General features: G+C 49.4%; 1 protein-coding gene across 12 annotated transcripts in view; it reads left to right on the forward strand.

Moving 5' to 3' along the window:
* ATP6V0A1 (ATPase H+ transporting V0 subunit a1) overlaps positions 1-19,733 on the forward strand; it is a 70,693-nt gene extending 50,960 nt beyond the window's left edge. For 7 of the 12 annotated variants that reach the window (XM_035301572.3, XM_054256377.2, XM_054256380.2 and 4 more), the window contains 5 exons: positions 3,860-3,967; positions 5,365-5,382; positions 10,902-11,019; positions 11,324-11,495; positions 18,205-19,733. In XM_035301572.3, coding sequence (XP_035157463.1) covers positions 3,860-3,967; positions 5,365-5,382; positions 10,902-11,019; positions 11,324-11,495; positions 18,205-18,298 — 510 coding nt within the window. In that variant the 3' untranslated portion in view covers positions 18,299-19,733. The remainder of the gene's footprint in view (positions 1-3,859; positions 3,968-5,364; positions 5,383-10,901; positions 11,020-11,323; positions 11,496-18,204) is intronic. The other 5 variants (XM_054256381.2, XM_078374462.1, XM_008997612.5 and 2 more) reach the window with 1 other exon arrangement.
* The last annotated feature ends 6,942 nt before the right edge of the window (positions 19,734-26,675 follow it).

Raw genomic sequence — 26,675 nt, forward strand, 5'->3', positions numbered from 1 at the left:
TAAAATGAAAGATTTAGATGGATTACCGTTTCCTTCATTAAGTGTTTCTGATCATTTTAAACTTGGAAAACTTCTTATGGTCATCCTTCTGAAACTAGTCTAACAGGGATGAAATTTTGGGTCAGAAAAAATTTTATTCTTGCTGCTTACAAGATATTTTTAAGTAGGGACTTCCCTATGAGAAATTTTAAAAATCTTTAGAACTCATACTACCTATTGTCAACATCTCTTTCACATACTCTTCTTTCTGCTAGTCTTAGCCTACGTAAGATGTACTTCTGAGAAGATCTTAATGCATTTGAGTCTGGTAACCTCTTGTGATAAATTCCAAGTTAAAAGCCCCCTGTCTGGAAATCTGCACATTCATAGGGTCTTCTTATCCCACTGATTCTTTAGCCAAACATTTGTTTCTGGAGAGCAGCCTGAAGGCATCAGGATGATCATTCTACAAGAAAGACTCTGGATTTTTGACCCCAGAGGGCTGAGGATATGACCAGTGATCTGGTTTTGTTCTGTTCTTTGTCCCCTTGGTTGTCTGTGAGTGAAATATCACAGTTTAATTTTTATTTTCTTTTTTCTGCTGACATGTGTCTCTCATTCCCCTTCCTGTAACTCTCATTCCTGTGTTCTGAAGGGATCCTTGTTAGTGTGTGGCTGGGAGACTTAACCTATCTGTCCCTCAGTTTATCTGCTAGTTGGAGAAAGCTTCAGAAATGGCTTTCTACTTTGGGAGCCTTGAACCTTGAAGCCTTCCTCCTGTATCCCATAGCCCAGCCCAGGATATGCAGGAGTTCCCTCCTGTGCCCTTCACTGTATTTTCCATCTACCTTCGGAGGGTTGCCAGGTGGAATATGTGCATGGCCTGGAGGTGTCCAGGCTCCAGTAGCTCACAAGTCTCACTGCACATCAGAGCCACCTGGCAGACTTTGAATTTGTTTCTTAGGGTATTAAAACAAGTAAGTGGAAAAAGAAGTAAAAGTGGCCCATAATTTCATGGCCCTGACAATCCTCTACTTACATAAAAATAAATAAATCAAGCAATAGGTGCACTTGCCTAGAGAATGCATGTAGCGCTAACTAGGAAGAAAACCTCCTGCCCCCACATCCTCTCCAGGGGGCATTGTTAACATGTAGGGGGCTTCCCTCTTGACAGATACCTGCCCATCTTCTATTGATAGGTGTGTGTGCGCTCTATGCTTGTGCAGAAAGACACATGATAAATTGTGTTTTAAACTGTGGCACTTTTCTGCCTCTCTATTACATTCTTTAAAAGTTAGTGTATTTTGAAGATTGTTTCACAGCGATAATCACTCTTTTTTATAGTAGCCTAGTATTCCATAGGCTATTCCACTGGATATGCTAAAGTCATTCTCTCTTTGATGGATGTGTTGGTTGTTTCCAGTTCTTCACTGTCACAAACAACAGTGCAGAGACTATCCTGGTCCTTTTTCTTTTTTGAGACAGAGTCTCTGTCACCCAAGCTGGAGTACAGTGGCGCAATCTCAGCTCACTGCAACCTCCACCTCTGGGTTTCAGTGATTCTCCTGCCTCAGCCTCCAGAGTAGTTGGGATTACAGGTGCCCACCACCACACCTGACTAATTTTTTTTTTTTTTTGAGAAAGAGTTTCACTCTTATTGCCCAGACTGGAGTGTAGTGGTGTGATCATGGCTCACTGCAACCTCCGCTGCCCGGGTTCAAGTGGTTCTCCTGCCCTAGTCTCCCTAGTAGCTGGGACTACAGGCATCTGCCACCACGCCCAGCTAATTTTTGTATTTTTAGTAGAGTCAAGGTTTCACCATTTGGCCAGGCTGGTCTCAAACTCCTGACCATTTGATCCACCCACCTCGGCCTCCCAAAGTGCTGGGATTACAGGCGTGAACCACCCCGCCTGGCTCTAATTTTTGTATTTTTAGTAGAGACCAGGTTTTGCCATGTTGGTCGGGCTGGTCATGAACTTTTGACCTCAGGTGATTTGCCTGACTCAGCCTCCCAGAATGCTGGGATAACAAGCATAAGCCCCCACGCCCAGCCCCTTGTCCATATATCTTACCAAAGTTTTGCAAGCCTATATGTTCTAGCAGTGGGATTGCTGAATCTCAAAGTGTTCATGCATTTTAAATTTTGATAACCCCTTTACGATGATGATACAGTTTGCACTTGGGAAAATATTTTTAAAATACAGATTTATTGGGCCCCACCCCAATTTCTGGGAGTAATGTTTGAGGATTTCTATTTAAAATGCAGCTTTTGGTGTGATTCTAATGTAGCTGGTTCTATCCTAGCTATTAAATTTGTAATTTCTGGGAGTAGTATTTGAGGATTTCTATTTATTTATTTATTTCTTTTCTTTTTTTTTTTTTGAGACGGAGTTTCGCTATTGTTACCCAGACTGGAGTGCAATGGCAGGATCTCGGCTCACCCCAACCTCTGCCTCCTGGGTTCAGGCAATTCTCCTGCCTCAGCCTCCCGAGTAGCTGGGACTGTAGGCGCGCACCACCATGCCCAGCTAATTTTTATATTTTTAGTAGAGACGGGGTTTCACCTTGTTGACCAGGATGGTCTCGATCTCTTGACTTCGTGATCCACCTGCCTCGGCCTCCCAAAGTGCTGGGATTACTGGTGTGAGCCACCGCGCCCGGCGAGGATTTCTATTTAAAATGCAGCTTTTGGTGTCATTCTAATGCAGCTGGTTCTCTGACCAGTGTGTAAGAACCACTGCTAGAGGAGGAGGGAGGATTTGTACAAACATAGATCTGAGCTGGGCATTAAACTGTGACGAGAGCTGTGGCAAAAAGTGCACACCAGAAGGTGGAGCTAAGGATGAGGAGTGCAAGGCACCTTCACAGGCCCTCTGCTCACCACTCGTACTGCTGCCTGAACGCCAGGTTGCTGGAGAGCTGCCCTCGAGCTCTTGCCTTATTTGGCCCTCTGGATAGAAACCATATGAAGTGATTCTAGGGGCTGCTGTTTAAATTCTTTTTTGTGCCATGGTAGGTTAGCTCTAATTGGGATCTGTGAGACTTAACCCATTTCTCCCTGGTTTTTGTTCCCAAAGAGTCTTTTTTGCCTTAAGTTTGGAAAAACTCAAGATTTTTAAAAACAAGTTGACTTTAAAATTCTACTTTTGGAGACTCTACCAAAGACTGTACCTGTGAACTCAGAAGAAGCAAATGCCCCATCAGGATCTGCCCACATGCCTGTGGAATCATTGTTTTAACATTCCAGAGCCCTGGACTGAAGGAAAGGAGCCCCCTCCTTTTTTAAAACTCAGTACTTTCTAGCCACAAGTGAATGTACATTAAACTTTTTTTTCTTCTGTGACCTTGGAAGGTCTTTGTTCCTGGGCAGAGACATGGTATATTTCTGGAAGATGTTGCTGGAATTCTTAGACTCCTGTTAAAAACTTACCAGACTAGGGTACAGTCACCATGTCATTTGGACCCCCTTCCTCTTAGAAAGTCTAATTGTTAGTTCCAGGAAAGCTTAGGCTCTTGCAGCCTTTACAGATAGAGCTGCACTTGATATGAGAATCTGTTCGTAGCAAGGTTTTCATTAAATTGGGATTCTCAATTAGCGTTGACCCAGGTGAGGCTAGTGCCTCTTGGCATAGCAAACAGAACTGCATATTTCCTCTGAAGCAGTGTAAGGTAATTATAGGTCGGGCTGAGGCTGGGGAGGTGGTGGTTGGGGTGGAACGCTTGTCTGATTTTACTTAGCTGTTGAATCAGTGGGTTTTGTTTTTGTTCTTAGACTATATACTTTTCTAAGGTTTGTGTTACTAACCATCGCCCTTCCCACCTCACAGAATGTCATATGAAAGCCCAGGCAAATTCTGCTCTTTCTGTTCATCTGTGTAGGGAACTCTCAACTTTGGTGGGATCAGGGTGGGCAACGGACCAACAGAGGAGGATGCTGAGATTATTCAGCATGACCAGCTCTCCACCCACTCAGAGGACGCAGATGAGGTAAGATCCTGTGGTGTGGGCCTCCTCTCCTTCCACCTCGGTCAGCCCTGGTCTTATGTACCTAGGAAGCCTCACTCTAGTCTTCTCCTTGAAAAATAAAAATACTAATTAATACCCAGCCTGCCTTCTGGACCTCTTAGGGCACCACAGCTTTTTACAGTGGGCCCTGCCCTAAGCTCCAGCTGTTGCCCCCAGAGCCTGCAGTAGTTTTGCTCCTGTCTTGAATTCCAGGTTTTTCCTGCAGTGCTCTGTATGCAGGTCTCCATTACTGACTGCTTTCTCGCCTGAGGCGGAGCAGGCCTCAGCATCCCAGCTCTTATGACCTGAAACACAGGTCACTTTGCACAGCTTCTTCATCTGTTGACCCTTCCAAGGATCATTCCAGTACATTACTGACCAGCTGTAATCACTGGTACTTTTGAAGTCCTAGCCCACTGATGTGTTCTTGCTGCAGATACTTTGTTTGAGCCTTTTTGGTGTCATTTACCTACCTTTCACAGGGAGAGAGAGAATTAGGCCAAGCTAGACTTTTTCGTAAGATACCACCTCCAAGCCTACTCTCCTTGCCTGACCCCTTGTAGTACAAAGCCTCTGCACTCAACTATTAAAGCTCATCTACTCATTATGTTCTTTTTAAAGCAAGTAGAATAGGAGTTGAGGACCCAAGTTGGACTTTTCAGTCTGTCTGACCACTTTCACTCTATATGATTTTTTAAAAAAGAAATCACAAGGGTTAGGGATGCCTTTAAAAAATGTGTATCTTGGGCCGGGCGTGGTGGCTCATGCCTGTAATCCAAGCACTTTAGAGGCCAAGGCGGACGGATCACCTGAGGTCGGGAGTTCAAGACCAGCCTGACCAACATGGTGAAACCCCGTCTTAAGAAATATATATATATATGCATCTTGGGCCGGGCGCAGTGGCTCATGCCTGTAATCCCAACACTTTGGGAGACCAGGGCGGGCAGATCATGAGGTCAGGAGAGTTCAAGACCAGACTGGCCAACATCTCCCGTCTCTACTAAAAAATAGAAAAATTAGCTGGGCATGGTGGTTCATGCCTGTAATCTCAGCTACTTGGGAGGCTGATGTAGGAGAATTGCTTGAACCTGGACTCTGGAGGCAGAGGTTGCAATGAGCCGAGATCGTGCCATTGCACTCCAGCCTGGGCTACAGAGTGAGACTTCATTTCAAAACAACAACAACAACAAAACATATTTTAATGCTCTAAATTCCTGCTGATTTCACTTTGTGTGTATGCTGAAGAGGCCTGCCTCGAATATGCTAGCCCACTTAACATGAACAGTCCTCCCCAAGAAGCATTCAGTAGCCTTGTGCTTCTAACTTGTGACCTTGTGTGTGGCGTGGCTCCCCACTAAGTGTAAATTTGTGTTTTCAAGCCTACCGAGGACGAAGTGGTAAGATGAAAGCTGGCATTGCCTTCGTGTTTATCTGGGCTTCTCTCTTCCCATCCTTGTGATCACTCTGCTGACCCTGCCTCACCCTGGAGCCACACACGTGACTCCTGTGCATCCTGCATCTCACTAGCCATTTCTAACCAGTTCATGAACGTCTGTTCTAAAAAGCTCATCTCCATTAATTGCATCTCATGTCGGTCACCTCTGTCTTTGTTTCATTGACTTTGCTGATCTAATACCTCTGAGAATGGCTTTGAAAGGAGCTACAAGTAATGTCTGCCCTGGCATTCTTGAAGTGACTCCTCTTGGGGGTTAAGGCCCCTTGGCCTCTGCCTTCCTCTCCTGTGATGTTGTGGTTGCTCTCCCAACCACCGGGAGTAGCCATTTCCTCCCTGCTCCTCCGAGTGCTTATGAGCAAAGCTTACCGTTTCTCCCTGTCTGAGATGCAGCCAGCCTCTTCCTGCTGCCCTCCTCAGCTTGATGTTGCTTCACCTTAGGAGCGTTGGACCTTTCTCTGGGTCAGCTCTACCTCCACGTGACCCAGGTGAGAGGGAGACAGTTTTCAAAAGGAGGCTTTGCCTTCCAGATGCATCCCAAAGGAAATAAACCATCTGTGTGAAAGGAGTTCCTATTACATCAGCCACACATAGAGAATAAGGGAGACTGGAAAGCAAGATGGCTAAAGGTTCAGGCCACATCTCTGGCTCAGCAGTAATTCACTTAGCAACACACACTTTTTAAACTGGGTTTTTTAAAGGCCTTGCTGCACTGTTTGCATCTTCCCCCAACACTTCTCTATAAAATGCCTAGACCCAAGAACTATACCTTTCCCTTCCTGACTTTCTGGCCCTCTCTAGTGGGGCAGTGGGATGGGAATGAGAAAGACTTTGCTGTTCTGTGTAAGCACAGGCAGGGTCTGGTCTCCCTGAAGTCTGGAGAGGCTCCTTTGCTGGCATCAAGGAGTGTCTGTGTTCCTGGACTGCTCATCTGTGCAGTCCCTGGCTGAGCTACCTGGCGGGATGGGTGGGGTGTGCTCCATGTTAGTGAGGAGCCCAACCTTCTCCTAGGCTCACTACCTTCAACAGCAGCCGAGCACCCGCATTGTCAGGATGATGTGACCAACTGTTGTATACCAATGTTCTCATTTGTAGCCATGTCCCAGGAGGTTGGACATCTAACAACATAGACTAATTCAGCCTCTGCAGTTTCTGGCCACCCAGCTCACTCGGATTCAGCTACCCTTGGCTACCCAAGTAGTCTAAATATTGTATCTTTATCAGGCACATAAACAGTCTCGTTCTCTACAGCCAAATTTATATACCCGTGACAGTTATCTAACAATTTTAAACAAAACAGGTTCCTAGAAAAAAGTTCAGCCTACTTGTAGAACTTCCCCATTTTGCTTGGCTGTGAAATGTATTTGTCCCATGCAGGCCCTTGCTCCAGCCCAGTGGCAGCATTAGCACCTCTCCCTAGCGGAGACTCAGTCCAGCTGTAAACCAGAGCCAGGCCAGCTGGTTGTCTGGGAAATAGGACCACTCAGCAAGTCAGCAAGGGTCAGTGGCACCTCTCCCCACTGTCTGCTCAGGAGGTACATTCATACCACCCATCTATACACTCATTCACCCTCTATGTGTCCAGCACTTTGTACAGTGCTGCAGAAACAGAGAAGAAAAACGTAGTTCTTGCCTTCAAGGACTGCCCAAATTGCAGAGACAGTCTGAGTGACAGGTACTGTGATAGAAGTGTGCCCCAGATGCTAGAGGAGTACAGAAGGAGGGCAGCTGACCAACACTGGGGTGAGGTGGAACAAGAGCCCCTGGAAGTATTCCCTAAGGAAGTTACTCTGGTCAAGCAGGAGGCCCTGTAGGAGGAGTACAGACCCACCAGCATATGCAGCTTCACAAAGGCAAAAGACCTGCAGGCCCATCATGTGTGGGAAACTAGCAAGTATTCAGCTTGGCTGGAGCAGAGGCAGGAATGGGGAATTGGGGACAGGTGAGACTGGAAGTTGGCAGAAACCAGCTGTGGTAGTTTTTGCCTCATTTGGATAGCAAGGAGCCATCCGAGAGAGGGCAGTGAAGCTGGTGGTGACACAGCCCCGGTGTGTTGAGGAAATACTCCCAGTGACCATGTTGTAGGGTATAATGGGTTGGAGAGGGGCACAGTCAGGAGGCGCAGACTCCACCTCATCTGATGTGATTCAGGACAGAATAGGGAGCCTGAAGTGAATTAAGGTTGAGTTGGAAAAGAAGGAACCAATGTGAAATAGTAAAGAAGTACAAGATATAGGTCCCAGTGCCTTAATAAAGGTAAGGAGTAAGAGAAGGGTTGAGATTGACTGCCAGAGGATAGCAGTTACTTTGTTGAGCATGGAGAGCCTGTGGTTCTCCAGGAGAAGGAGTATAGCTTGCTGGATGTAGGCAAGGCAGAGATGGAGAGATTGGAGTCACTTCTAGGGGTGGCCCTTGAAGCCCTGAATGGCAGTCCCACAAGAAAGGTGCAAGGGTTGAAGCTGAAACTCCAGAGAACATCCGTGTTTAAGGAAGAACCTTGGCTGGGTGCAGTGGCTCATGCCTGTAATCCCAGCACTTTGGGAGGCCAAGGCGGGCGGATCGCTTGAGCCCAGTAGTTTGAGACCAGCTGGGCCAACATAGTGAAACCCGTCTCTACTAAAAATACAAAAATTAGCCAGGCGGTAGTGGCACATGTCTGTAATCCTAGCTACTTGGGAGGCTGAGGGAGAAGAATCGCTTAATTCTCCTGGGAGGCAGAGATTGCGGTGAGCTGAGATTGTGCGACTGCCCTGCAGTCTGGGTGACAGAGTGAGACCCTGTCTCAAAAAAGAAAAAAAAAAAGAAGAACCTTGATGGAGACTAAAAAGAACTGTCCAGAGAGGTAGGAGGAAAACCAAGGGGAAGCAGGTGTTACAAGGAGGAGGAAGTGGCCAGGTGTGGTAGCTCATGTCTATAATCCCAGCACTTTGGGAGGCCGAGGTGGGTGGATCACCTGAGGTCAGGAGTTCAAGGCTAGCCTGGCTAAACATAGAGAAATCCTATCTCTACTAAAAATACAAAAATTAGCTGGGCATAGTGGCATGTGCCTGTAGTCCCAATTACTTGGAAGGCTGAGGCAGGAGAATCACTTAAACCCAAGAGGTGGAGGTTGCGGTGAGCCAGGTTAGCACCACTGCACTCCATCCTGGGTGACAGAGTAAGACTCTGCCTAAAAAAAAAAAAAAAAGAGGCCGTAGTGACAGACACTGAAAGGGCACAAACAAGGACACAGAACATCTGTTAGGTGTAACAACTGGGAGGTCAGGGTGACCTTGCTAAGTAGAGCCATTTTGTGGAGGAGTGAAGGTGCAGTAGGGTAAGGACTGGCTGGGAAGGGAGGAAACTGAGGCAGAGGATGTGGACAGGGACCCTGCAGCAATTCATGGTCAGTCATAGCTGATTTATACTGGTCATATGCTGAGTGGCAGACTCACACGTGCTAGGCTGGATTTCTTATGCAATCCTTGCCTCTCCTAAGAACACCTGCAGGAAGCTGGGAATGAAGGATAGAAGGCCAGGGTAAGGCCTGGAAGCGAGGCTTCTCGCCTGTCCTGTACTTTTTTCCATGGGAGAAACTTGAGATGGAATGAAAACACTGAAAGGGATTGGCCTAAGGGAGTCCCGTGGTCACTGCCTCTAGCACATAGGACTAGAGATCAGCACTCCTGGGAGCCATGGACTTCTTCCTCTCAATGTGGGCTCTCAGGTGGCAGCCAGCAGTGGTAGTAAAGAGCTCTTTTTTTTTGTTGTTTGTTTGTTAGTTTTTTGAGACAGAGTTTCGCTCTCGTTACCCAGGCTGGAGTGCAATGGCGTGATCTCAGCTCACCGCAACCTCTGCCTCCTGGGTTCAGGCAATTCTCCTGCCTCAGCCTCCCGAGTAGCTGGGATTTACAGGCACGCGTCACCATGCCCAACTAATTTTTGTATTTTTAGTAGAGACAGGGTTTCACCATGTTGACCAGGATGGTCTCGATCTCTTGATCTTGTGATCCACCCGCCTCGGCCTTCCAAAGTGCTGGGATTACAGGCTTGAGCCACTGTGCCCGGCAGGAAAGAGCTCTTAACCACAGTATGGGGATTTAGGGAACTTGGGGAACCAGGATTACCCTAGTTTTCAGGGTAAGGAAGCTTGAAGAGCCTGTTCCAGAAGAAAAGCCCAGAAATAGGCTAGGTGTCCGAAGAAGTGAGGGAAAGCAGATGTTTGCCCAGAGATGGCATGGTGGAGCCAGCTCCCTCCCCGATGGCTGCACCCCTGTGGCCTGAGCCCTTGTGGCTTTACCAGCTGAGCCACTTTCTCCTGTCCCCATGTTCTCGTGATTTCCCAAGGCATTTCTGGTGTCCTTTTGGAGTGGAATCCCGTGGGTTTTGAAAGGAACTTCGGTGAAAAATAGACCCTGACCTGAGGGCACAGGGTGATGGGGAGGCCGCTGAGCCTGTAGGAGTGTCTGAACGCTCAGAGGATTCTGGTCTGGGCTCTGTGGGGAGCCCCGTAAGGAAGTGCCTCCTGGTCTTTGGTCAGCCTGACAATGTGAGAGGCCCAGGGAAAGTACCTGGGGCTTCCAGAATATACCAAATTCAGAAGCCCACGTTCACCCCTGACTGTGCTTGGAGCAGTCCTAAAAGTATACTCCCTAGAGCTTGTTCCAGCCCATTCCTTTATTCTGAAAATAATTCTTGGTATTGAAAACTGGGAGAAAGGGAGCTTGACGAAAACAAAAACAAGAAACTGGCGATGTGCTGTCTGCCCTTAACCCATGTGGAAATCCATAAACTTTGTCAGGATTTCCCTGTGCGTGGTGGTGAAATCATGTAGGGGAAAAATGTTCGCCATGTAATCTCTTTAGAAGTCACGAAAGAAAAAGGAGGTTATTTTGCTCCCAAAAGGCTGTAGAAAGAGTAAGTACAGTGGCTGTAGAGGCCCAGTCTTCTCAGGGCAGTGCCCAGGTTGAGAGCCATCTCCTGAAGCACAGTCTGGGGAAAGTCTCTTCCTGCCCTCCATCGCTTATTCTGAGCAGGGATGCTTTCCTCAATAGCCTAGAAGGTGAGAATCAGCTAGGCCAGGCTTCCGCAGGTCCTTAGGGTCCCAGATGCAGTCACTTTCCCAAATGGAGTGCTGTCAACTCAGCACACACTCCCCTCTGGAGCACAGAGCCCAAGAAGGAGAAAAACAAATGTGTTGAAGAGAATCTTACTAAGATGTAGTTCTTAAAATGTAGTGTATTGAGGGGAATGGAGGTGTCCCAGGTGAGGGCTAAGCCAGCCAGGATTTCTGGGGAAGGTGTTAGCGAAATCACCACCTGAGCTTCACGGGGTGCTTCTGGCCCCTCCAAAGTTGAGGTGCCAACCATGGGAAGTGCAGTCCCCTGCCCTGGCCCAGGTTCAAGGTGCCAAGTAGCTACAACTTAGAATGCCTGCACGTTCCCCTCCTAGCCTTATATCTTCTTTGGTTTCCTCCCATGACAGTTTGACTTTGGGGACACCATGGTCCACCAGGCCATCCATACCATCGAGTACTGCCTGGGCTGCATCTCCAACACCGCCTCCTACCTGCGGCTCTGGGCCCTCAGCCTCGCTCACGCGCGTGAGTACCCCCTCCAGGCTCCAGAACTCGTTTCCCCTCTGTGGGTGCGCTCTCAGCTTGGGGGCTAAAGTAGAATGGAAATTACACAAAGGTTCTGGAATTATTCAGGTTCCTGAACCCAAGGAGAATGAGTACAGATAGGAGGCTCGGCACTTGTGCCAGGTTAGCTCTGCACAGGGTTCCCACTAAGGTAGTGGGAGGCCAGCATCCGGGGAACCCTAGAGGGGGGATGGCAGAGCAAAGTTCATGACCCCTAGCTGCCTCTTGCCAAACCACACTGGATTTTGTGTCTCTCATTCCCCAGAGCTGTCTGAGGTGCTCTGGACCATGGTGATCCACATCGGCCTGAGCGTGAAGAGCTTGGCGGGAGGTTTGGCGCTGTTCTTCATCTTCGCCGCCTTTGCCACCCTGACTGTGGCCATCCTCCTGATCATGGAGGGCCTCTCGGCCTTTCTCCATGCACTGCGCTTACACTGGTGAGAGGCAGTGAGGCAGGGCGGGCATGGGGGTTGATGTGTCTTTAGCTGTGGCGAGAGGGCAGCTTTTCTCCCACACAGCTGTGCAGCTCTGTGCAAGAACATGAGCTGGCCGGTACTAGCTTTACCCCAGGACACCCCAGCACCAGCTTTGCCACTGAGTTTCAGAAAATGGCCATAGTAAAGCACAGCTCAGCCTTTACTAGACTCTAGGGAGAGGTTGCTGGTAAGTGGTGCCAGGTCCCGCTCCCTGCCTTTTGCTGTCCCTACTGCTCCTGACTTTGGCTTAGAAGCGCTGCTGGGGTCTTAGAGTTTCTGGTTTTCTCTCTGGGCACATAACTCTCCTGTCTTTAGAACAGTGGAAGCAGCTCTGAAATGGATGTTAAGTGCAGGAAAGACTAGAGCACCCTGCACCCCAGCTTTGTCCTCCATGTTCTGTCATTGTGCCAGGCATCATTGAGTTGGACCCTTGGCAGCTCCATTGTGGGCCAGGGGGATTCCTGGCTCCATAGGATGGAGGGCAGTACATGCATGCAGTTTCTTCAGAAGGGCAGGTTTGGGGTGGTTCTGTCTGTTTTCTTTAACGGAGCTGTGACTCTTAATGACTGTGTGTGGAGAGATCATGAGTTCAGCCTCTGGGACTGGGAGAGCAGGGGTGTGGTTGAGGCTATGACCACCTCAAATCAGGGTTGCCATATTTAGTACATAAAAATACAGTGTGGCCGGGTGTGGTGGCTCACACCTGTAATCCTAGCACTTTGGGAGGCTGAGGCAGGTGAATCATCTGAGGTCAGGAATTCAAGACCAGCCTCGCCAATGTGGTGAAACCCTGTCTCTACTAAAAATACAAAAATTAGCCGGGTGTGATGGCACCTACCTGTAATCCCAGCTACTCCGGAAACTGAGGCAGGAGAATCACTTGAACCCTGGAGGTAGAAGTTGCAGTGAGCTGAGATTGTGCCACTGCACTCCAGCCTGGGCAACAGAGCAAGTCTTTTGTCTCAAAAAAAAATACAGTGTGTATTTCACATAAACAAATAATTTTTTTAGTATGAGTATTTTCCAAATGTGCATGGGATATGCTTATACTAAAAACTGGGGCAGCCTGTATTTTCTGTGGCTGTTCTACCTCAGACTCCACTTCTTTGGGTCTCTATTTCCTTCTTCATGTTGTGATTCTGTTTTTTGGGGTCTCAAACCCCTGTCTGGAAGTTCTGGCCCCTCTCCCCAGAGAAGCACTCACACACCCCTCCTGTTTTACAAGCATAGGGGTCTAATTCACTGGCGCTGCCTCAGAGGCCCCTTGAGATGCTCTGTGGTATTCATGATCTCAAGGCCAGAAGAGGACTATGAATGTCTCTCTTCATTCTCCAAACCTGAAGAAAATCCAGCATCTGGAACCTGAGAAACTCCTTCCCCACTACCCCTTAATCTTTGATTTTTCTTATGGCTGGGTGACCCCTGAGCCTCCTCAAAGATTCAGCTGTGGTTTTTTCTGAATGATGGGCGGAGAGCAAGGCCTGGAAGAGCAAGACGTGGCTGGGATGTACTCCTCTTCAAAAGCCCTGCTGCGTCAATAGATGTGGTTTCCCCGGCCTGGCTCTCTCCCTCCTGGCCTCCCTCCTCCCTGCCCAGCTCATCTGGCTGGCCCCCATGTTCTCAGCTTATCAGCTTACCCCACCAAACACCCTTCCTCAGCCCTCCTTGGTGCACAGGAACCTCTGAGGAAGGAGCCTGCAGGGACTCACTTTTGATTGCCCTTTGGCCTCCTTCCTTTTCTTTTCACTCCTGTCCTTTGAGCCCTGGGTTTGAGGGAACAGTGACCACCTCACCTTGATTCCAGCCCCTGGGGGTAGCCAGTCACCTACTCCCTGGGCAGGGCGGGAGCAAGGCACTGTTGCAGAGCAAGGTCGCCTGGGCTGGAGCCTCGTTTTGTTGCCAGAGGGTTGCTTCCTCCTCACACTCACTTGTGGCCTCCCCATGTCTTCCCATGTCCTCCTGAACAGGCCTGAGGAAGTGATGAGTGGCAGGAGAGTAGGACTCTGAATCAGGTGACCTGGGTTGGAATTCCAGCTCTGTCATGCCAGGCAGGAGACCTTGGCAGAGCACTCACTGACAAGGTGACCTTGAGCACGTAGGAAGTAATACACCAAGTGCTGCCACAGCAAAAGCAGGTGCTCCAGGGTGGGTCGTGGCTGCTCTACTTAAAAGTGAGATGCCCTTGCCAAGTGTGGTGGCTCACACCTGTAATCCCAGCATTTTGGGAGGCTGAGGCAGGTGGATCACCTGAGGTCAGGAGTTCAAGACCAGCCTGGCCAACATGGTGAAACCCCATCTCTACTAAAAATGCAAATGTTAACTAGGTGTGGTGGCACGTGCCTGTAATCTCAGCTACTCAGGAGGCTGAAGCAGGAGAATTGATTTAGCCCAGGAGATGGAGGTTGCCGTGAGCTGAGATTGCACCACTGTACTCCAGCCTGAAAGAGCGAGACTCCATCTCAAAAAAAAAAAAAAAAAAAAAAAAAGAGGTGGGGGATGCCCTAGAGAGAGGGTATCTGCCTGGGGTCCTCCATAGAGAAACTGCTTTTAGCCTATCTAGAGTGAGAGGAGACCCCAAAAGGAGGCAGAGGATACCATCAGAATGCCCTCAGTTGCTGTTTGCAAGGAACAGGCTTGTCATATATGTCGTACTTGTAGTTGTTTATTTTGTTTTATTTTTGGTAATAGGTGTACTGGGCAGGAGAGGAAAAAGCAGTGCAGACCTCCTTTATGCAAATTCCAGAATCCTGTCTTTCGAGGGCTGTCCCTGTGACACAAATGGGATGCCTCCCCAACCACTAAAACAGGAGTGAATTAAATTAGTGCCTGTGCGCCCCCTCCTGGCAAAATGTGGCAGTGTGTCCAGGATGCCTGGATCTTCCCAGTGGCCCTCTTAACAGGGGTGGAGCCTCTGGGCCTGCTTACCTGGCTGCAGGGATGGTGCTACCATTCTTCCTGGCATCCGGCCTAGGCATCTTCATAGCTCCCACTCTATCCCTGCTGTTTCCAGACTTAAGGGCTGCTCCATTATACAAGTTCTGTGTCTCTTCAGTGAGGACAATAAGAAAAACATTTGATTTGATAACATATAAACCACTAGTTTGAGATTCATGCAGTGTCATAGGAAGCAGGGGTGATGTTTGGAAACAATGAGCAGGTTAATGTATTGATCTGCTGATTCTGTCTCCTGAGTTTTCGCTCTCTTACTCCCTCATAAAAATGTAAGCTTGGCTTCCTACCTACCATAATTAGACTCTTTTCTTCCTCAGAGAAGGCATGAGACAGGGATTTAATTGTAGTTATCACTGTAAACATCAAACTGATTTTTATGCAGAACTGTTGCCCCCAGGGCCTACCTTCCAAGGAATCTGGTCTCTCCTTACATAGTGGATTCCACATACACGTAGATGTACACCCACCTGTACCCACACAGATTGGTGATTAAGGGGACAGAATCAGGGACCACTTTCTTGTTAGGAATGCAGTGTTGCCGAGGCATGACAGCACGGAGGAGTTGAGGGAAGTCTTGAAATTTAGTTCCAGGCTGCCGTCATTGTCCTCATACTCGGGCCATCACACAAATGTGTGTTCTGGGCCCTGAACTGCACAGAGAGTGGCAGAACAGGCTAGAGAACAGCTCAGCCCAGAATTGTCTTTCCAGACTGCCTGCCCTCAGTCACAACCCCCACCAGGAAAGGGAAGTGGCCCCAGGACTCCTTCCTCCTTCACCCACTCGAGGAAACAAGGGTTCCTGTTACGTGGCAGGAATGATGTCTTCTGGCCCCAGTTAATCCCTCTGAGTCACCAGGTGCCCTTTGCCAAGTGCTGGAGCTGGAAGGGATGATAGAAACACCCATCTGGCTTCCTGAGGCCCTCCTCACAGCTGTTGAATTGTAGAGGTGCATTTCAGTGGCTTTGGGCGTGGGGAGACCTTGGAGGCTCCTTGAGCAGAGCAGTGGAGAGGCCCATCAAGGAAGAACTTAGGATGGCAGGTGGGGCCCTCCTTGCCCCAGGGAACTTCATGTTTGTACTTTCTCAGGAAGTACACATTTCCCTGGCTCAGGGGGAGAGGGTGGGGAGATGGGCGGGGAAATTGCTTTCCAGCTTTGTGCTGGGTGGTTGGGGTGAGGGTGACCAGGAAAGGAGGTGAAGTCAGGCTGACACCAAGACAGACCCAAGATGTCCCAGTTCTGGCCACCCTAAGTCTCTAAAGCAGCAGCTGGTGGAGGGGCAGTATTGGGCAGTGTGTCAGGGGGGCCACCTTTCTGCTCATACAGTACGATGTGCCCCTCCCAGGCATATATCATTCTTCCTTGTTGCTGGGCCCCATGGGTAGATAAGGTTGACTGGAGGGGTGCTAAGAAAAGGGCAGTGCCCCCATAGGCATCTGAAAACAAAGCCACTGCTCCATTTGCCCAGTTTGGAGATTAGCAAGGTTTTGTGATTAGCCAGGCAGGAGGTCAGAATTCTGGACACCTCACTGATTTGGGGGTCAGCCTACCCTCCCAAAGCTGACATTCACTCCTAGATCATGGCCTGGGACCCTCAGGTGACTGGTCCACTCTCTGGCTATGTATTGTTGAATGAAAAGGGGACATGTAAATCTCTTTTCAGCTGTTCTGAAATAACCATTGCCATATGGGAACACAGTCTACTCAACATGAAGAATTCAAACCTAACAGAAGTGGTGAGAAGCAGGAACCTACTGCTAGGAACCCACTGCATTCCCTCACAAGTGGTCTCAGTAGCTGGAACTTGGAGAAGTACTTTTGGTGGGGTGTTAGGATGTGGGTGGATCCGGGTCCTGGCTTGGAATTGCCCCTGCAAGAACCCTGGGCTAACGTCAGTTGGAAGCTCTGTGGCCTCCCCCTCCTGAGTTCTGTTTTCCCTGGAGGACCTTGGCCCACCCCTGTGGAATGTGGGGTTGATGGGGCAGAAAGCCTCCTTCTCTTACTCCTACTTAGAAAATTCTGTTGTGCTCTTCTCCAAGGGGGTGTAGCTGGCAGCTCTGCCACTCAGTCCTCAGCCTGCACCCCAGTGAAGGGGCCTCTGAGGCACTCCCAGCGCCACTGGCAAGCAGCCCTGCAGCCTTTGGGCCCCAGCCACCTCCCAGCCCCTGTTCTCTAATTCCAGCCTTTTTGGTGTGGAGAGAGGAAGCCCCATTTGAAGGCTGAAGGCTAATGGCTAAGTGAGGCAACTAGAAGGTTCCTGAAGCTTTAAAGCTCCTGGAAGCCCTCACCCTGCATGTGACCCGTCACCTTGGGGGAGCCTGCCCCAGCACCCACTCCTGCCTGTTCCTACAGGGGCCCAGTGCTTCCAGGGTCACACAGCACCATGTGGAAACTATTCCTCAGGGCAGCTCTCCTTGGCCTTTTTATCCTCTGAATCATGCATTTTTCTGCCCTTATTTGGTGTGGTTTGGTTGCTGGGCAGCTGTCCAGGGTGAGTTTGCAGGAGGAAACACAGCAAGGCAGCCTCGCTCTGCTTATGTGACAGCCTTCCTCCCGCCCTCTGAGTGCAAAAGAGCCCCATAGAGACCATCAGGCATGGATATTGACCTGCTGGGAAGGGAGTTCAGGCTTTTTCTTCTTAGTCCCCAAGAGAATCCTTTCTCAGATGTTTTTGTGGTTGGAGAATATTTTTGCCATTGCTTTGAGAAGACTTCCCCTCCTAACTCCCCCTCTTTCCTGGGAATTTCCTTCCTAAAATGGAAATCCTTAAACGCTCACTCCAAACTCGCCCTTCTAGCTGCCCCCCAGGAAAAATAACAAGCAAACAGACGTGCTTGCCCAGGGCCCCTGGAGGGGTTTCCCTTAGAGGTGGGCTGTGTTAGCTCCCACCAGGAGGGGGCGTTGGGGCCACTTCTTCATTAACAATGTTAGGCTCAAGCTAACTGAACTTCCGCACGTGCGTCTCTACAGAGAGTTGTGTATGAACACACTGCCTGGCAGGACAGAGCGAGATTGGAAACTGAGGGCAAATCCCTTCCTCTGTACGTCAAACTCTTGCTGAGGCGAGTCCCAGGCCTTAAAAGGGGGAGCTCTGGGGGCCGGGCGCAGTGGCTCACGCCTATAATCCCAGCACTTTGGGAGGCCGAGGCGGGTGGATCGCGAGGTCAAGAGATCAAGACCATCCTGGTCAACATGGTGAAACCCCGTCTCTACTAAAAACGCAAAAATTAGTTGGGCATGGTGGTGCGCACCTGTAGTCCCAGCTACTCGGGAGGCTGAGGCAGGAGAATTGCTTGAACCCAGGAGGCGGAGGTTGCGGTGAGCCAAGATCACGCCATTGTACTCCAGCCTGGGTAACAACAGCGAAACTCCGTCTCAGAAAAAGAAAAAGGAGGGGGTTAGCTATGGGCTGGGCGTGGTGGCTCACACCTGTAATCCAAGTACTTTGGAGGCCAACGCGGGTGGATCACCTGAGGTCGGGAGTTCAAGACCAGCCTGATCAACATGGTAAAACACCTCGTCTTTTTTAAAAAATAAAAATAAATAAAATAATTAAAATAAAAGGGGGAGCTCTGTAGTTTGGGCTTTATCCAGCTCCCCCAGGGAAAGGAGGCATGGGGTGAGGTGGGCACAGGGCATCTTTCTGGCCCAACTGTGAAGTCCCAAAAAGTTTCACAAGGTTCCTATTGAATGACAACTTTCTTTGTCTCTTTCTCCAGGGTTGAGTTCCAGAATAAATTCTACAGTGGGACCGGTTTCAAGTTCCTACCCTTCTCCTTCGAGCATATTCGGGAAGGGAAGTTTGAAGAGTGAGCCCCTGTGAGGGCCATGTGCCCCACACTGCCCACCCTGCCTCCCCCCACAGTGAGCTCCTCTGCCCGTTGCTTGTGATCCGCAGGCACCAGGACATTGGTATCACCCCATCTGTGAGTCATTTAGATAGAGGAGTCCTCCCTGGGTCTCCAGCACCCCCAGATTTGTGTGTAGTGCAGCGGTTTGCTGGCTGTCACTCGTACCCACTGGGCACCAGCCTTGCCCTCTTAGCTTCCACCCAGCCAGAGAGCCCCTCCCGCCTCCTGGTGGTGAGTGTCTGTGCATTCCCATGCAATCCTGAAGCCCTTTCATCTGAGTATGTGGATGGAAACAGCACCCATGCCATTCACATCTAGACTTTGAGTTCCCTGCACCTGCAACAGTAGTTTCTAGCAGGAGTAGTGCAGGGAGCAATACAGGTTCTCCCCTAGAAGGGGACACTGGTAACACATCCCTCTCGTGGGTTAGCAGGGGTGGGTCCAGGAAGATGATATTTATGTCCTTTGCCCAACCCGCTCTAGTGCTTGTTTATCAGGCATTCAGCTGGACCCAAATGGGCCATCAAGAGTGGCTTCTTCCTGTCATCCCCAGGTCCACACCATCTTCCTGACCCCACCCTGCACTCCCACCCTCTCCTCTCTGCTGCAGTATATGGCACAGCCAGGAGTGCCTGGAGCAGAGGCTGTCTGCTTTGCAGTGCACAGGGCTTCCCTCCCCCGGGCTGGCTTCTTCCCAGGCCTTGCAGGGTCCCTGCCCACAGGCACAGCCTTGAGCAGAGGGTGCAGGCTCTTCCTGGTGGAGAACCTGAGACCTTCCCCACCCCCAATCATCATGTCTCCAGTATGGGACTGGGGTCCTCTCAGTTCTGCCTGCAGTCTGCCTGCCTCTGTGTCCCAGTGTCCCTCCTCACCTCCACACTGGCCCCAGGTCTCAGGAGGGGTGTCCTGGGCAGGGAAGGTTAGTGTCACTGATGGTTAGCTGATTGGAAGCCATTGGCAGGGCTGCCGTGCATGTGGCTGTGAGGGCTGCAGAGCCCAGCCGAGGGGCCTCCTCCCTGTCACCCCAAACCTTCTAATCATGCGCTGGCATGGCAGCCCTGGCTGCCCTGGCTAAGTTAATCCCCACCGCTTTCAGTGGTAGAAAGAATTCCCTGAGTGGGCCCAGCCAGTGCCCTCCTCCCACCCTGGCTTTTCTGAGTGTGCTACCTGGAGTCCTGGCCTCTCTCCCAGGCTTGGCTGCCCCAGCTTCACTGAATGCTGGCCCACCATGACCTGGCCTGACCTTGTGCCGCCCCCTACCCTCGTATTATCCCGGGTTTTCATGGTGATCTTTACTCTGTTTCAAGTGGGGTTTGAAGCAGAGTTCAGGGAACTCTGCCCAAAGCCCTCCTATTGAGACATTTCCTGTGTTGAATAAAATGTGTTTGACTCCCCCAGAGAGGCTGCCTGTCGCTGTGCCCATAGCCCCTGTGTTCCAGGCTCAGCCATCTTGAGCCCATCTGGACCCCTAACCTTCATTGTTAGGGGTCCTCCCTCCTCCAGCATTGTAGCTTTTCCTTCTGTCAAAGGCCATAGCTGCCTGTGTTGGCAATTAGTTTGGGAAATTCTCACCTTGATCCAAGTTTCCTACTTTCAGGAGCCGAGGCAGTTCTGCAAACACTACCTGTGGGAGGAGGGGACTGGGTGGCCCATGTTCATCTGCCCTTCACTCACTGCACATCCAGACAGCATGGGGGCAGGGGCCATTGGATATCTCCCCACACTTCTTCCTCTTCTCCAAGTGTGCCCTCCAGGGCCCAGTGGCCTGGCTATTTTGAGTCTTGACACCCCTGGCCTTAGTGTAAGTGGAGTCTCCACATGGGTTCCTCTGGGCAGCTGCAGAGTGTGGGGTGCTGGAATTGGTAGGCAGCAGGTGAAGAGCTGGCAGACCATCCAGGACAGCAGGCTGGGCAGGAGGCCCCTCCCCCTCATACTGCCTAGTGAAACACTGCATTTTCCATGCCCTCCCTCTTCACTCCTCCCTCCAGGGGCCTCAGGGCAGGGGCCCTGACCTGGGCAGGCTGACTACCACTGCCCCCTGTTCATTCCATGTTCCAGCCTAGCCTAAAGCCCTCCCTCCTCCCTAACAGTGCTACCTGTCCCTGGAGTCAGCCCTGAGGTGCCCACCCTACCCAGCTCCTCAAAGATAAGGTATCGAGTAGAAACTCTGGTCAATGAGCTCTCAGTTTCTGCTTGGTGGGAAGGGAAGGCCTCATAAGAATAGATATTTAGGATCAGTGGATTCTAATTGAGAGTCCAGGAATAAATTCTAACATTTATGGTCACTTGATTTTTGACAAAGGGATCAAGATGATTCAATGAGGAAAGAGCTCTCTTTTTCAACAAATGACACTGGTACAATGGGGTTTCCACATGTAGAGGAACGAATTTGGGCCACTACCCCCACCATATGCAAAAATTAACTCAAAGTGGATTCTAGACCTAAAATGTAAGCAAAAACTATAAAACTCCTAGGGGGAACCATAGGAGTACATCTTCCTAGTCCTGAGTTAGCGAATGATTTCTAGATGTGACACCCAAAGCACAAGCGATAAGGAATAAAAAATACATAGATAACATAGGTTTCAGCAAAATGAAAAGCTGTTGTGCTTCGCCAGGCACAGTGGCTCACACCTATAATCCTAGCACTGTGGGAGGCTGAGGCAGGGGGATTACCTGAGGTCAGGAGTTCAAGACCAGCCTAGCGAACATGGTGAAACCCCATCTCTACTAAAAAAAATTAACAAGGTGTGGTGGCAGGCATCTGTAGTCCCAGCTACTCCAGAGGCTGAGGCAGGAGAATCACTTGAACTTGGGAGGCAGAGGTTGCAGTGAGCTGAGGTCATGTGATTGCACTCCAGCCTGGGTGAGAAGAGCAAAACTCCATCTCAAAAAAAAAAAAAGGCTTTTTTGCTTCAGTGATCAGAATCAAGAAACTGAGAAGACAACCCTCACATAGAAGAAAATACTCGTAGATCATATATTAATAAGAGACTTGTCTCTAGAACACATAAGTAACTTACACCCGATAATAAAAGCAACTGTTTTTAAATGGACAAAGGGTTTGAATAAGCATTTCTCCAAGTAAGCTATATGATGGCTGATAAAGCGACGAAAAGATGCTCGACACCATTAGTCATTACATAAATGCAAATAAAAGCCAGAATAAGACATCACACCCACTAAAAAGGCAGTAATAAGAAAATTACAAGTGTTCACAAGAAGAAATTGGAATCCCAATTCACCGCTAGTGGGAATGTAAAATGGTGTAGCTGCTTTGGAAAGCAGTCTGGCAGTTCCTCAAAATATTAAACGGAATTGGCCAGGTGCAGTGGCTCACTTCTGTAATCCTAGCACTTTGGGAGGCTGAGCTGGGTGGATCATGAGATCAGGAGTTCAAGACAAGCCTGGCCAAAATAGTGAATCCCTATCTTTACTAAAAATACAAAAATTGGCTGGGTACAGTGGCAGGTGCCTATAATCCCAGCTACTCAGGAGGCTAAGGTAGGAGAATTGCTTGAACCCGGGAGGTGGAGGTTGCAGTGAGCTAAGATCGTACCACTGTACTCCAGCCTGGCAACAGAGTGAGACTCCATCTCAAAAACAAATACTAAACAGAATTAACCTAAGATCCAGCAATTACACTTTCTTTTTTTAAAAAAAGACGGGGTCTCACTATGTTGCCCAGGCTGGAGTGCAGTGGCTATTCACAGGTGCGATCCCACTACTGATCAGCACGGGAGTTTTCCCCCGCTCCTGGGAGGTCACCATATTGATGTTGAACTTAGTGTGGACACCCGATTGGCATAGCACACTACAGCCTAGAACTCCTGGGCTCAAGAGATTCTCCAGCCTCAGCCTCCTGAATAGCTGATACTACAGGCACGCACCACCACACCCAGCTACACTTTATTTAATCTATCCAAGAAAAATCAAAGCATGCACACAAAAACCTGTACACAAATGTTCATAGCAGCATTATTCATAAGAGCCTCAAAATGGAAACAGACTAATGTCTACCAGCTGATAAAGGGATAAATAAAAGGCAGGCTAGGCATGGTGGATATTATTCTACAATAAACAGGAATGAGGTACTGATACATGCTACAACATGAGTGGACCTCAAAACCAGCCACAGAAGACCACCTACTTTGTGATTCCATTTGTGTGGAATCTCCAGAATGGACAAACCCATAGAGGCAAAGATTTCATGGATGCCAGGGGCTGGATGCTGGATGGGACTAGGGGAGAGAGTTACAGTGGAGTGACTCCTAAGGGGTATGGGGTTTCTTTGATGAAAGTGTAAAGTTAGGCTGGTGATGGCTGCACAATTATGTGAATATACTAAAACCCATTGAATTGTACACTTTATGTTGGTAAACTGCTTTTTGAGTTGGAATCTTGCTCTGTCGCCCAGGCTGGAGTGCAGTGGCGCCATCTTGGCTCACTGCAACCTCTGACTCCCCAGTTCAAAGGATTCTCCTACCTCAGCCTCCCAAGTGCTGTGGTTACAGGCGTGCACACCACCACACCAGGCTAATTTTTTTTTTCCTGAGATGGAGTTTCACTCTTGTTTCCCAGGCTGGAGTGCAGTGGTGCAATTTTGGCTCACTGCAACCTCTGCCTCCTGGGTTCAAGTGATTTTTCTGCCTCAGCCTCCCAAGTAGCTGGGATTACAGGCACGTGCCTCCACATCCAGCTAATTTTTGTATTTTTAGTAGAGACAGGGTTTCCCTATGTTGGCCAGCCTGGTTTCGAACTTCTGACCTCAGGTGATCCACCTGCCTCAGCTTCCCAAAGTGCTGAGATTATAGCACCAGGCCCCAGCCTTACATTGGTACATTTTATGGTATATAATCTCAATAAAATGGGAGTGGCATAGGGCTTCCTTGGGAAGAAATTTCTCCCGTGTCTGACAAACTGGGAGGAAGCAGGGCCACTGAGTCCTTCGCTAGACTAAGTTCTCAGAATCTAGTGGCCTTGGGCTCCTTCTAGCTCCTTTAACTTCAGCTAAAGTTGGGCTGACCTGGCTGAGCTGTGGAGTGTGCAGGAAGTCCCAGAGCCCTGTGGTAGTGGATGTGGAAAAGGATGGCTATATCCATTTGGTCCTGACTTTTTTTTTTTTTTTTTGAGTTGGAGTTTTGCTCTTGGTGCCCAGTCTGGAGTACAATGGCATGATCTCGGCTCACTGCAACCTCTGCCTCCTGGGTTCAGACAATTTTCCTGTTCAGCCTTCCAAGTTGCTGGGATTACAGGGGCCCACCACCATGCCCGGCTAATTTTTTGTATTTTTAGTAGAGACGGGGTTTCGCCATGTTGGCCAGGCTGGTCTTGAACTCCTCACCTCAGGTGATCCATCCGCCTCAGCCTCCCAAAGTGCTGGGATTACAGGTGTGAGCCACTGCGCCTGGCCATTTGCTCCTGCTTTTAAGGAATGTGCCCTTTACCCTGATCCCCTTTTTGTGGAACCCCAGGACCCCAGATATCTGTTGAGTCTGTGCCCCTGTCCAGGAAATGCCCCTCATCTTGAGGTCCTAGAACTGTGGGAGAGGGTGGCCTGGGTATCCTTGGCCTGGTGAGTCCCAACCTTTGTAGAGATAGAGAACAAAGTCTATCACCACCTTCACTGGATGGGACTGCACTTCTTTCTATCCCAGGAAGCTTGGGTGGAAGGGGCATTGGAGCTCAAATTCAGCTGGCGGCCTCAGAGTTCAGATCCAAGTGGCCTGCCTCCTCCACTACTCAGCCTACCCAAGCCATGTCCTAGGTGAGGGCTGCTCCCTGGTGGCCAGATAGGGAAGGACTCATTCCTTCTTTGGCAAGGTAGGCTGGGATCTGAGCTGGGCTGTGTAATAGGCAGGCAACTGCATTAGAAGGGCAGAGACGAAGGCATCCTAGGGTATTCTGGAGTGCATGAACAGAGGAGTAAGCTAGCCAGGAGCAAAAGATGAGATGAGCTGGAGAGCACGCAGAGAGCCCAGCCAGCTTGCTTCACACACACTACAGGAAAAGTAATGAGTTGTGTCACATGGTAAAGGATCAGGCTGGGTGTGGTGGTTCATGCTTTTAATCCCAGTACTTTGGAAGGCTGAGGCGGGTAAACCATGAGGTCAGGAGTTTTGAGACCAGCCTGGCCAACATAGTGAAACCCTGTCTCTACTAAAAATACAAAAAATTAGCCGGGTGACAGAAAGAGACTTCATCTCAAAAAAAAAAAAAAAAGCATTTCACTCAGTGTCCCTGAATCTTCCCCTCTCTCCCACAACCACTGTTTACAGAACCTTAAAAATAAAACAAACGAACATGATAATGTGTTCTCTTGCTCTGTTGCCTGGCCTGGAGTGCTGTGGTGCCATCTGAGCTCACTGCAGCCTTGACCTCCCAGGCTCAAGCGATCCTCCCTGCTCAACCTCCCAAGTAGCTGGGATCACAGACACATGTCACCATGCCAGGCTGATCTTGGTATTATTTGTAGAGAAGGGGTTTTGCCATGTTCCCAGGCTGGTCTTGGACTCCTAGACTCAAGTGATCTGCCTGCCTCAACTTCTTATGATCAGGGGCCACCACAATGGGCTAGATTTTTTTTTTTTTTTTTTTTTTTGAGTCAGGGTCTCACTCTGTTGCCTGGTCTGGAGTGGGGTGGTATGATCATGCCTCACTGCAGCCTCAAACTTCTGGGCTCAAGCCATCCTCCCGCCTCAGCCTCCTGAATAACTAACTGGGACCGCAAACACAGGCCACTGCACCCAAATAATTTTTGCAGAGACAGGGTTTTGTTTTTGTTTTTGTTTTTTAAGACGGGGTTTCACCATGTTGGTCAGACTGGTCTTGAACTCCCGACCTCAGGTGAGCCGCCCACCTTGGCCTCCAAAGTGCTTGGATTACAGGCATGAGCCACCACGCTCGGCCAGACAGGGTTTTTGCTTGGTCTTGAACGCCTGGACTCAAGCGCTCCACCCGCCTCCGCCTCCCTAAGTGCTGTGATTACAGGTGTGAGCCATCACATCTAACACACCTAGTGCAGTCCTTCTAAAGACTCTCCCAGCACCCAAGCAGCCTTACTCAAGCACTCCCTGATCAGATAGGCAACCCGATAAATTGCATTGTTTGGAGAAGAGCAGCAAGAACCCTGCTCTGGGAGTTAAGAGTTCCCGGATATAGCACAGAGCTGCTCTCCTTGCTAACTAGTTACTAATCTTGCCCAAGTCACTTCCTTCCTTTGGCTCTGTTTCCCAATCTGTAAAATTATTACTGGAAAGGAGTCCTAGTCCAGACCCAAATGTGAGGAGAGCAAAAATCACACCCTCCCCAGATGAAAAGTTCTTATCTGAGCAATTTAGATAAGGAGCAATCTAAGGCGAAAAGACCACACCCGTTGACCATCAGGCCATTGGGAGGCAAAACTCCTTGTCTGGGGAATTTAGAAATAAGGCCTGGCATGGTGGCTCACACCTGTAATCCCAGCACTTTGGGAGGCCAAGGCAGGTGGATCACTTGAGGTCAAAGTTCGAGACCAGCCTGGCCAACAGGATGAAACCCCCGTTTCTACAAAAATTAGCCAGGTGTGATGGTGCGTGCCTGTAATCCCAGCTATTCAAGAGGCTGAGACAGAATTGCTTGAACCCGGAGGCAGAGGTTTCAGTGAGCTGAGATCAGGCCACTGCACTGCAGCTTGGATGACAGAGGGAGACTCTCAAAAGAAAAAAAAAAATCAAACTTCCCTAGTATTTAAAGTCAGCATCTGATTCCAGGCCTCTTTTAACATTTATAACTAACTAAAATTTCTATACATTTTTTTAAATACGAAAAATTTTATTTCTCACAGTTCTGGAGGCTGGGAAGTCCAAGATCAAGGTGCTTATAGAATCAGTGTCTGGTGAGGGCTCACTTCCTGCTTAATAAGCTGTGCCTTCTCACTGTGGTTTCACAAGGTAGAAGTGGGTAGGGGCTTCTCTTTGGCCTCCCTTATAAAGGCACCAATCTCATTCCTGAGGGCTCTGCCCTCACAACGTAAAGTTTCTATGCATTTATGCCATGCTGAAACTCATTTTACAACCCTAAGTCTCCGCCTTAAGGTCCATACATACTCTTTTTTTTTTTTTGAGACTGAGTTTCGCTCTTGTTGCCCAGGCTGGAGTGTAATGGCTCATTGCAACCTCTGTCTCCTGGGTTCAAGCAATTCTCCTGCCTCAGCTTCCTGAGTGGCTGGGATTACAGGGGTACCCCACCAGGCCCAGCTAATTTTTGTATTTTTAGTAGAGACAGGGTTTCACCATGTTAGCCAGGCTGGTCTCCAACTCCAGACATCAGGTGAGGTGATCCACACGCCTCAGCCTGCC

This window comes from Callithrix jacchus, chromosome 5 (assembly GCF_049354715.1).
Source record: "Callithrix jacchus isolate 240 chromosome 5, calJac240_pri, whole genome shotgun sequence".
NCBI classification, from domain to species: Eukaryota; Metazoa; Chordata; class Mammalia; order Primates; family Cebidae; genus Callithrix; species Callithrix jacchus.